General features: G+C 36.7%; 1 protein-coding gene across 11 annotated transcripts in view; it reads right to left on the bottom strand.

Annotated features, from left to right (window-relative positions):
* Positions 1-12,780, bottom strand: part of ERBIN (erbb2 interacting protein) — a 121,394-nt gene that overhangs the window by 57,725 nt on the left and 50,889 nt on the right. For all 11 annotated transcript variants that reach the window (XM_083816634.1, XM_083816633.1, XM_083816640.1 and 8 more), the window contains 2 exons: positions 10,927-11,124; positions 7,546-7,663 (listed from right to left, as the gene is read on the bottom strand). In XM_083816634.1, the coding sequence (XP_083672760.1) occupies positions 7,546-7,663; positions 10,927-11,115 (307 nt within the window). In that variant the 5' untranslated portion in view covers positions 11,116-11,124. The remainder of the gene's footprint in view (positions 1-7,545; positions 7,664-10,926; positions 11,125-12,780) is intronic.

Below are 12,780 nucleotides of genomic sequence, written 5' to 3' on the forward strand. Positions count from 1 at the left end.
AGATTTAATAAAACTCATATTTTAATACATTTGCTTAGACTTTCTTTACTCTCTCCATTTTGTATAAATAGAAAAGCTCCCTTACTAGAAAAACATTTTTTCTTATCAAGGAAATCTCTTACCTAAAAATCTTACAAATATGTTTATTTATTTATTTTTACAAAATTCTGAAAACATTCTCCACTGGATTTCCTTATTTTTGGTTGAAGCAACTTGCTAGACGACTATCTACTTGCAACTGAGCAAGCAGGTTCACCTCTCCATCTTCACTTTAAAAAGTGCTTTCCTCCAATTCTACACTGTCAAATTTTTGAAGTTTCCTTTAATTATGGTCATTTGCAGGTTTTTAAGCTCCAACTACACTGGCCTGCTTTCTTACATTTAAAAATGGAAAACGGAAGCTGAATCTTCAGTTGGAGGGCTGTTTGGAGGATTTTTGGAAGGGAAACAAAATATTTGTACAGTTCATGTAATGATTAGTGCAAAAATGTCAGTTGAACTAAAAATCTGAGAGGAGCAAGTTAAACAGTGCTTTCACTTAAAAAAAAAAAAAAAGGAAATACTTCCATAGGGAGACTAAGCTTTTCTAATGATTTCTAAAGAAAAATGTACTCATTAGTTGTGATAACTCTTACAACATAAAACTCTTACAACATAATTAGATTCAGAATAAAATACAGTATCAGCAATATATTCAGTGCTTCTTTTTTAATGAAGTGGGTACTTAACTACATACATTTATGTAGCAATAAAATATGTTTACTCACAATTAAGATAAATGGTTCTTTTACAGAGTAAGTGTCCACATGTGGAAAAAACAGCAGCATTGAAATGTAAACTTTTTATAGTATTTACCATCTTTTTTGAAAAAACTAACATTCTATGCTCATGTGCATGCCATACTTAAGAGTTGTCTCTCCTTTTCATCTGCATGCTGCTTTGATCCAATTAGAAGGTTAAGGCAGGTTTAGCATTTCTAAAGTTCATTTTTTGAAAGCACTTTCAAAATTGCAAATTTTATTTTTTTTTATCTGAAAGCTGAAAATCAAATTCTTAAAAGTTCAGATAAGAATGAATCCTATTTTATGCCTCTTGATACTTTTAAGTGAAAGACGTCTCATCACTTTCTTCAACAGTAACTTGCCTGACAACTTGTTAAACCTGATGCACAGAGGAGAATGCAAGGTAACAGTCTCAGCAGTTTAATTTTTATTTTTTGAATTCCTTGTACTCACATGTGCTGGCACAGCTAGGAAAGTTAATCAAGTCACCAGGAGTCCCCTAAGCATTTATCCTCTGATCATTGGGAAGAGGTTAAATTTTTAGGGTAAGACACCTCCAGGTCTGCTCAAGCTATGTTCCTTAATCAATGTAAAAGAGTTTGAGGAGTACCACAGATTGCTAAACGTTTTTTTCTCTGGGAGGAAAAAAAAAAAAAAAAAAAAGGAAAACCAAGAGTGCTGCTTCCTGAAGACAGGACTGACACACTTATTTCCATAAACCTACATGTGCCAAGGCACGGAAAAATTGCCAGATGTGGAATACTAGGAAGGCTGTAAACAGTAGGTTTGTTCATAATGCTGTTTTGGAAGGTTACCAAAACTCACGTGGTTCTGAAATATCTCCATAGCAGGAGTCCCCAGAGTAACCTGAAACCAAAAGGTAGCACACAAAGATGCTTTGCTTTTTCCCTTTTTCCCTTACCACCCAGGGCTGCAAACTCAATGCTGTCTGTCCAGTCACTTTTTGTTGATACACTGTGACTATCAAAGTGCATCACTTTACAAAAATAAGCCTTTACATGCAATACACATTTGGGAGAAAATAAATAAATTAAAAAAGTTACTTATACATTGTTTTTTCTGTGTTATGAAAACGTCTTTGAACCAGGAAGAAATTTGTATAAAACTTATTTCAGAATTTCAACTACATACACTCAGGTTCCACATTCAAGACCTTTTTTATGCTTTAACTGCATTGAAATTTCATTTTGTTCACTTCCTCTCCTATACACGGAGATAGTTTTATTCTGCAAAGATGGATCCTATTTAATATCTTTCATATGACAGAAAATATATTTGAGAAAAAACACTAAACACTTGTCTAAAGAACTTTAGATACAATAGCTACATTTAGAATAAATTTAATACATATAATGATGTATTATAACAAAGCTACAGACTCAGTAATCAGAAGCAGATCAATTATATTTTTATTTCACTACCATGGATGATATAAAACTAAGTCCTCCCTTTATCCCCCTCCTTCATATATGGAGAAAAATAGCAAATCTATAGCAAATTATTTTTGTACTCAGGATCTTCCCCTCTTACTTCTCCCTGTGGAAAGTAAAACTTGGATCAATCTCCCTATTAACTATGAATAATTCTCAATTCATTGACAAACCATACCCCTAAATCCACCACAGATGGGCAACATAAGAACTAGACATTCTCCTAAATTCTCGTTTTCCAACTCCCTTACGTCTGGCACACAGTATACTAAAGCTTGTTTGCCAAATCAGCAGATGTTTTTTAAAACACTGAAGAAAACATATTTGATCTAGATTTGCATCTGTTAACAAAAACCTTTAAAATGACTTAAAATAGTACTATTGGCAGTTAGGTTTGTGTTGTTTTTTTTTCCAGTTTGTGTATTTTTCCATGAAAATCCCCTGCAACACAGACTGACATGGTAACATGTTTAAATTTGCCTTAACACTGCAGTGAAAAAGAACCACTCCATAATATACAAGAGACTACTGAAGAGATCTGAATTTCCAAACCACCATGTTTCTTTTGGCCTAATTAGGTATTTTTTGATCTTGTTATTTAATCCTCTAAAGGGCCTAATAACACACAAACTAAAAATTCAATGTTTTCCTCTCACCACCTGTGCGTAGGAAAAAACCAGACTGTCTCAAGACTTCCCACTCAACTAGCTCCACAGGCACAAAGGGTTTCAAAGCACATTTTCAGGTTTCCAGGGAAGACTAATTTCCCTGGCAGACATCTCATCGTGTGCCTTAGTCTTTCATATCACTTGCTTCTAGTAACCTGTAAAGTTAACTCTTCCACCCATTTTTATGTAACATCATCATACATTGTACATGAATGCATTCCCCTTCTTTAAAGAAGAGAAATATTTTCATGAGAATTCTTCATATTGTCCAAGAGGACTTGTCTGCATTCCAGAGCCACAAGAAAATGACTGTTCTCTTTAAAAAAAAAAAAAATTCAAGAGGTTAAGAAGCCCTGAAAGTGGCAGATTTAGAGTTTGATTTTTACTGTTTTATTTATTTTTATTTTCCTGTACAACTGCTGATACATGAACAACAGCCACAGATGATTAAAAAATTTGAATTTTTCCTTAGTTTCGTAAAGAAAACACTTCTCTACTTTTGCCTTAAACTCTGTATGTTGCAATTTCTTTTTACAACATAACCTGCTAGGATTGGGTGAAAGACATCTCTTCATGCTTTATCCAATCCAGGATGCAATTTTTCTGGTATAGGAACACAGTTCGTTTATTTAAATACCATTTATTCAAGTATCATTTTATCTTCACAAATAGGATGCCATCAAGCTTCCATGTAAAAGCTCTAAAGTTGAAGTATACCTGGAAAGAAGTAATGGGTCCTTTGATATTGAGGGCTTACGATAGCCTTGGGAATCAGATTAAATTGCCATAAAAATACAACGGAAGTCCTCACTACTTAAATAATAATAATAAAAAAAAGAATTTATTGCCTCATTCCAAGACTAAAGGCAGAGTTAAAAATTAACTCTTACTGCACACATAGCAGCAGATTGATATTTTAGATTACATCTATATCATGGACTCTTCAGCAGCCATGAATATATTGCAAACCAAACGGTTGTACAAAGACTTGTGTGTGCTCAAGGACACACAGCTGCTACCAGCTTGTTCTCTGTAACTGAGCATACACCTCAAAACACACATCAAGGACTAGATAAATTGACAGAGAAGTAGTCAAATGAAGACTACTGGATAAAAGTTGCACCCTGTCTGGCTCACTAACAAAAGGTGCTGGATGCTGGAAACATACAGCGGAAATGTGCATGTGTCCTGGCTTTCTGCACTTCACTAAACCTTCTCTAGGCTTCTGTTTAGCCACTGTTGTAGACAGGACACTAGATGAAGTCAACCTTTGTTCTGATTAAATATAGCTGCTTTTAAATACCCTCATCTACACATCTGCCATGCTTCTGTCTTATAGTTTTATATAGTATGTATAAGAAATTAGACGTTTAAATATGAAAGCAAGGCAAGACATTTTTATGAGCTATTGAAACATCATCAATACTTCATTCTTAGACTATTTTGTATAGCATTTATAGCAAAAATTTCTGCTATTTTGATTTTCACCTATATGTCAAAACAAACGCACACACAAATAAATATATATGTACGTTGTTCTGCTTAGAAACCTGGAGAAGTCTCCTGTGCTACAGCCCTCCCTCTGCCCTAAATAAGCTGGCTGAAGAGCCAGACACTGCAATTTATAAAGTAGCCTGACTGCATTTCAAAATTGGAGCTTTTAAAAACATCTTTATTTGCCACAACCACAGCAACCTCACAAAAAAAAAAAAAGATTATTCTAGAGTTTGGCGCCTCTCACCATCCTTCACAAAAACTGGTCATTCATTCCCAGTATTTTCTTTGATAAATCAAGAAAAAGCATCTCCTGTGCTTCCCACAAAACCCACCATTTCCACACTATATTGTTTCAGGATCTCACAAAGAAAAGTCCTGGAAAAGTCCTAGCTGATTCACCAGAGGGCCACGCTGCCATCCAGAAGGACTCTGACAGACTGAAGAGGAGGGCTGACAAGAATCTCATGAAAATCAAGGAGAAGTGCAGAGGCCTGCACCAGGACAGGCTGGAGGCCACCCAGCTGGGAAGCAGCTCTGCAGCAAGGGACCTGGGGGTCCTGGTGGGCACCAAGCTGAACGTGAGCCAGCAAGGTGCCCTGGCAGCTAAGAAGGCTGATGGCATTCTTGGCTGCATCAGGCAAAGCATCACCAGCAGGTCAGGAGAGGTGATCCTGTCCCGCTACTCAGCGCTGGCGACACCGCAGCACCTGGAGTGCTGTGTCCGGTTCTGGGTTCCCGGTACAAGACAGACCTGGACATACTGGAAACAGTCCAGCAGAGGGCTACAAAATTGTCCAAGGGACTGGAACATCCCTCCTATGGGGAGAGGCTGAGAGCTGCGACTGTTCAGCCTGGAGCAGGCGAGGCTCAGGGGGATCTTGTCAGTGTGTATAAATACCAGAAGGGAGGGTGCAAAGAGGACTGAGCCAGGCTCTTCCCAGTGGTGGCCAGTGCCAGGACAGACGGCAACGGGCACAAAACAGAACCCAGGAGGTTCCAGCCAAACATCCGGCAGCACTTCCTCGCTGTGCAGGTGACGGAGCACTGGCACTGGTTGCCCAGAGAGGCTGTGCAGCCTCCAGCTTTGGAGATCTTTGAAAGTCACCTGGATGTGGTCTTGGGCCACGTCGCTCTGGGTGTCCCTGCTGAGCAGGGGTTGGACCAAAAGGCCTCCAGAGGGCCCTTCCAGCCATTCTGGGATTCTGAAGTCTAGCAAAAACTTATATATTTTTTTCTACTATGAATGAACATCAGAGCCATCATGGACTATGGGGAAATTGAGCTGTAAAGTCTTACCAAATGAAATAAAAGAAAGTAGGTTTGCAGCTGTTGAGAGAAACATGTTAAATGCTTGCAACAGTGGACCAGGAAAGAGAAGGAAAAGGCACTTAAGTCAACAAACTGAGACATCAAATAATATCTCATTTATTAGAAACAATAATAAACAACCTGTTAGTACTTCAGCCAACAGGGACCCTGATTTGTTTTCTTGGAATTTTAAAGAGCTTTCAGGAATGGTGTTAGACGACACATCCCAAGTGAAGAAGCATGTGACCTGAAGACTATTTTTGATGTGCAACACTGAGCAGCAAGCTATCTGAACTGATAAGATTGAGAACAGGCTCATGATAATTGTTTAAATTAGTGTGCTATTGTTTCTCTAAAAGGTGTCAAAAACAACAGGAGGAAAAAAAAACACACCTAAAACACAGAGCTGCACAGTTTATAGGGATGACATATCTTTCAGCCACTGCCTCTTTAAACTCTTTATATGCCTCAGAGTAACTAGCGTTCTTTCAGCAGCTCTTTTAATACTTAGCTAAAGGTTACACCGCTTTGGATGGACAGCTAACTCTCTAGATAGTAAGTGACCAGCTGCCTATTTATGTACATAAACTAAGGAATTTGCCAACCCTAGAGCTCAAAAACCCTTTTACTGCTTTCAAATCATATTCATCAAGAACTTGTACTGGAAACACTTAATCCTTTTAACACCCAGAAAAGGACAAAAGGATGATTCTTTCTTAGTTGTTTGTCAATATGAAAGTTTAAGGACAGTGTTCTTTAAGAAAGGCTATTAATCCACTTGTACCAGGAACAGAGCAGTAACAATCAGGTCAATTTATTACACTAAATGCTGCGTTCATTATGCAGAAATAATGAAGTAACAGTGTAAGTAGAGACTGGGCTACAATGGATAATAAAGGAGAATGCCAACACCTCAACAATAGGAATACTTTCACAATAAAGCAGAACTTACTTAATTTTGTAGTTGTAATTAGCTAGCTGTCCAAATACAACAATGAATTTGATATGATAAAATCTTATGTAATTCATGTAAAATTTATGTCATTCTTATTTCCAAATATAATTTCAAGGAAAGGTCTTCTAACTTCAGTTTGAATTACCAAGGCAAGATTATCACATTCTCACTAATTAGAATGATTGAGCTTTTTTTTTTTTTTAAATAAACCACCTGATAACACAATATAAATTATTTCAACTTCCTCACATTTGAACAGATATGCCATCTTGCCGAAACAGTACCATCAAAAAACCCAACCATATATACGATACATGGCTGACATTTCATAATTTACAAAAGGCTCTGACTCACACAGAATGAAAGTCAGTCACATAAGCTAGTCATTGTCCATATTCACTTTTTATCCCCATGCAACAGAGGTTACCATCCCCAGATCAGGATAGCAAAGCAGCTGAGTCCTACTACAATTTTCAGACAGATCATTAAAACAAACTAAAAGCAATTACCAAAAAAAAAGAAAAAAGAATCCAGTAAAATTTTGAAAGTTGTGACCTCTCTTCAGTATAGTGAAGAATGAGAAAAGCCACTAAAAGTAATAACTTTGAAGAATGGCATTTTTGAGAGAATACAGAAACATTTTACACTATTATTTTTCAGTAATGAATCTTAAAATTATAAACCAATCCATTCGACAGATGTAATCAAAAACAAAAAACACAGACCGTTAAAGAGTATCTTCTATGTTTAGCAGTGATTTAAGGTCATAATTTAAGATGTATTAGATGTACAGCTTCTGAAAATTATACTTATATTGGTATCTTTGTACAGTCAATGGTGATTTGCCTTTTAGCTACCCCAATATAGTAAGTGAAGTAACTTACCATTCTTGCTGACATCCAGTTCCCTGAGATTAATGAGATTTGCAATGGATGCTGGCAATGCGGTTAGATCATTGTCTGGCAAACTCAACTTGTGCAGCGACTGACAGTTAAAAAGTTGCTATTGAAACAAAGAAAAAAGTGAAGAGCAACTTTCTCTTAGTTTCTTCTATATAGCTTTTGTTTTTAATCCCTTTAAACTTCTGACCTCACAGCTTGAAGGCCAGAGTCTTTGACTACAGGCACTTTAACTATTTTTTCCCCAAACCTGACCAAGTTTACAATGTACTTTTTCTGCTTTCCTAAGCAAACAGCCACAGCAAGCTGACAGCTGTGCTTAATACTTCCTACAAATTCCTTCCAGTGTCTCAGATTGTGACCTTACAAACAGTTCTGAAAACTTCACAAAAGCTTTTTCTAACATAAGCGTGCCATGTGGTACCCCAGAGTTTCTTCAAAAGAAACAAATAAAAAATGAACAAATCCATTTTTAAAAGTCAAATAGTTCCGGAACACAGCATTTGTGTAGGCATTGATGTTCTCTAAAATAACTACATTTTAATCCATTTTACCTTACAATGAGTTTTATTTCCCTTCCATACTTCCTAGCTCAAGTACTCCAAAAGCCAACAAAATAATGAGAACTACTGAAAGTCTGATATAAGGAAAATCTGTATAACAACTTCTGTATCTAGTAATTGTAATTAGCATCAAATATTAGCTCAGAGCCAGATCTCTTCCTATATGAAAGGTGCCTTCACATTCTTATCCAGAAGCTTTACAATTTGACAAAATATGACAACAGTAGTGGCACAGAAGAGAAAAACTTAAGACTCATCCCTAAAAACAGTAATCTGGACTCCTGGAATCATAATTTTTCCTAATTAGTCAGGTGAAAAGGAACTGCAAGATCCCTAAGGGAAGAAAATAAAAAGAGTGGGACAGTTCTGCAGGATAACTTTGTAGCTGTTTCTTCTGTTTTTGTATTTTAATGTTTCCAGATTCAGTAATTAAGTAGATCACCATCACCGGTAGTAAGCACCAGAAATCATATTACTAGAGAGTGTTTTACTACAGAACTCCAGCTTCTTCCAGCAAAGCGAGTGGGAAAACTAAAACTGCTACAGTTTGAGCTTTTCAGCTCAAATATACGCTGTGTTACTTGGAATAGACAGTGCACCTTTTCAGACATGACTTGGCCACACACAGCGAAAGCATTCCAAATACCCAGTTACTTTTGAAACTGATACTAAATACCAGTATTTCAGGTAAAGCTAAATCCTTCTCTAGCACCTTTCTCAGTGTACTTTGCTCATACTGTATCCTCAGCTCAATTAGGTCAACTTAATTGAGAAGCCCCACTGCAAGAACCAATTTTTAAAGTATACTGGAAAGTATACTACTGGATTGAGGATGATTTAAAAAAAAAGCAGCAAAACAAAAATGACTGACAGATCATTTTGGGTATCAGGTTGACAACAGAGACCAAAAACAGTTCTGCCATAATATACAAAGGGCAGCAAACTGCAAAACTGTAATAAGAACACAGCACCAGGGACAAACGGAAAGGGAAGAGTGTGAATTTCTTAACCAGGCTTCAGAAAGCTAGAGACAGCCTAACACGTACTTCACCCTTCTTCTGAGAGGATGGCTTAATTAGAAGCCTGTTTCAGAATTGAAACACTAAATAAACTTAGGTTAGGGAGAAGGTATACGAAGCTTGAAACTCTCACTCCAAATCTGCTAGGATTGTTTCAAACTTTACAGGCCTTCTCTTACCAATCTTCTATGGATAGTTTTAAGATTACAATTTCTATAAAATAATTAAATGAAATTTTAATGTGTCTTTACTACTCCCTAATTTATTGACTTGTTTCTTTTACAGTATTTGAATTTGCATTTTCTTTTGAAAATTGGAAAGGTAGCAAAAAAAAAAGCAACCAAAATGACATAAAAGCTGAAAAGAATGCTTAACTAATCAAAATTGAGACTACAAAAATAGCCAAAACTATGACTCTTCTGGTCTAAAACTCCAACATGAATTCCTTTTATCACTACAGTACAGTCCCTCTTCTTCTTTTAAGACTACAAAAAGAATATTTATTATAAAGAATTATCAGTTTGCGAAGATCTTTCCTTAATTGAAATCTTAAGATTTCAAAAATAAATCAGAAATTTAATGCAGGAAGATCTCAGAAGACTTTTTTTTCCCCATTAAGGAAGGTATTTTATTCTGTTTTTCTAATCATTCACTTTTACTCTTTTAATAAAGAAAAATAAGAGACAAGATTGAAGTTCTAAAATCAGCTGAAAAAGTCTAAAGGCTGATAAAAGGTCCTTAAAAGCAAATTTAAAATCTACCGTGCCTAAGTCTAGAATAAAGGAACACCTTTATTAGAACAAAACAGTAGAAGCTCCAAACTAAGTTAGCTTCACTGGAATCCAGGGCTTTTGATGAATAGCAAACTTACTATCCTGAAACTGCTTTATTTCCTTATTAATTTCATCTATCTTTCACAAAATCCAATCAGCAAAGCCTCATGTGGTTTTGACAAACATACAAAAAACTTCACAGAGCATTCCACAATCATCCTGTGTAACAGGATGATTTGCACACAATTGGGACAAAACAATTTTAAATATTTAGTACTTAACCTGACTTCACCAAGACAGGATCTAGTAATGGAAATAAATCTGTTGTAATGACCACTTTGTACTTCTTGAAAGTCTCACTGGAACTAAATCTCACTCTTTCCTCTAGTATACTGTTCATTCAGCACACATTTTGTCTTCAGATTTCAGAACTAGCAATGAATATTAATTCCTATAAAAAAGATGTAATCAAAGTGGCATTCCAGCTCTCTATAGTGTTTGAGCTTAAGTAATCTGAGATACTTCACAAAGTCTCTCCAGTCAAAGAAAAAAGCAAGGACTTCAAGTGAATACTTTGGACTCTAGCTGTCTTTCGTGGGCACAGAGATCTGAATAAAACATTAATCTTGCTTCTTCTAATCTTCATGTATTATCAGAGATTCAAAATAATGCAGCGATTTGTTGAGTAGTGTTAGTCAGTTTAAACAGACACTGCCACAGAAATAAATTAGCCTGCCTCTTCTACTTTGCACCAGCTAGCTTCTCCTCTTGGGCTGGATCAGTTGTTTAAGCAGTTTCACCCCAAGGCAGCACAGGGAACTGGTCCAGCTGAAATACATAAATATTCTTTCTACCAAGACTGCCTGTCCCAGGACCAAACTTTATTTCAAAGTATTTGGCAAACTGCGGCCTAAAAGCTGAAGTGGGAAGCTAGACGCTATCAGCGTCTACCATTGCTGATGAAGTAACGAAATTAATAAATGTAACAAAAAGGAAAACCGTGCAACATACCTTTGGAAGCTCTTCAATCTGATTAGCATCTAAGTAGAGTTCTTCCAAGGTCTTCTCAAAAGTAAAAATCTCCTTAGGTACCTGTTCCAGGCTGCAGTGAGAATAATCAAGTGTGGTAACTGTTTCCTCCTCTCCACGCAGGCAGCGGCATGGCACCAGCCGCACAAACAAATTCCGCTTCGTTGTCATTTTCAGGCACTGCAAGACAGAAATCGGTACGCTTAGAGAAAAACAACCAGACAAGTGCAGAAACTTAAGTGGGCAGCTTCTCAGACTTCTCCTGGCTGCTAAATAGTTAAAGAAAGAAGTGTATACATACGTGTGTGTATAGGTACGGGAGGGTAGGGAGAATGTCTTTATTTTCTTCTAAACATAACAGAATGCAACGGCATTAAATATGGTTGAAACGCCTACAGACACCAATGGATGAAGCCAAAATTTAGCCTGGAACTTGTCAACTGCCAACATAGCCCAACATCACACAGAAGCAGAGAATTTTGAAGCAGCACTTCTTAAATGTCAATCATGTTTCTATAACCTTGCTTAATATAATTAAATCAACCCTTCACAGAGAACTAAAAGTTAGCTATAGAAAAGCTACACTTTTTTTTTGTGTACCTTAATTTCAAATCCCTCATTTAAAGGCAGAATTTTACACAAGTAGCCAGCATGGTTTCCACCAAATGTTCTGCCTATTTATTTAAAAGAAAAGGTTTCTAAGTACCCAGATAAAGCACTTCCTTCAATTTTTTGCAATTTCAATCAGTATAGAAAACTTCAACTCATCTTGCTGTGCATGCTGGAACTAACGAAACTCATTTTGCTATGGAAACCTATCTTTTTCCCTCTAACTTACCTCATTGCTATAACAGTCTCTCTATTCTCCGTGGCTTCTACATATTCCTACTCAGCAGGAGATGGCAAATCTGAATTGTACAAACTGGCTAGCTGATTAGTGACTGTGTACACTCGCCAAGTTCTGCCTCTTTTCTCCTCAGCGGGAGCATAAGTTTAGGTTTCTTTCCTCTAATTAGCAAACAATTTTCACAAAATTCAGAAGAAATCTTCAAAATGTCACGTCACTTTCAGGTTTGGCTGAAATCAGATGACAGACTCGATTTTTCAGGAAAGACCAACATGTACAGACAGATAGACGTGATGGTGTAAGCTTCATTTCCTCAGGAAATGGGTCTAAAAATATAAAATTTTCCAAAACAGAGATGAAAACTTGTTTTCTCAAACCGCCAACACCCCAAATTAAAATATGCATTTTTTTTCTTTAAACTCCATTTTTTGGAACTGCACAAGTCACATTTCATCTTCTAGGTTAGTGACAGAAAGCTTTCTTCTCCAAGTGCAAAAAAAGTCTTTCAGACACATCTAGCAGACTGCACTTTAACATACAGACAGTTTGGTTAGCCAACAGTAATAGAGGAATACAGTAAAATATCCTGGCCACTGTGCAGGATGAAGTCAGAGACTGCAGAACCCCTGTTCTTGCTAAAACAAGGTAATACATTTAGATTTTCCTACGAGCAGCCAGCTTGCCAAATACTTCAGCTTAATTTATATGACAACAGAGTGGGGGGGCTGCTGCATTTTGGTATTTTCACTAAATATAAGTGCAGTTCACCACTCAGGCTGGATACAGACAGATGATCGTACCACCCATTAAAAGGATAGAAGACAACTCTTGATCAGATGGTGGAATGTCGAGACTTCCCCTTTTTAACAATACTTCAAGGTTGCTAGGATTGTGTTACACTGTTGATCGTGCAACTAAAGACTTGACACTCCATAAAACCCCATCCCTGCTGTTTAAAGAAAAAGATTTAAAAATAAAAATATGTAGCC

This window comes from Anser anser, assembly GCF_964211835.1.
Source record: "Anser anser genome assembly, chromosome: Z".
Lineage (NCBI taxonomy): Eukaryota > Metazoa > Chordata > Aves > Anseriformes > Anatidae > Anser > Anser anser.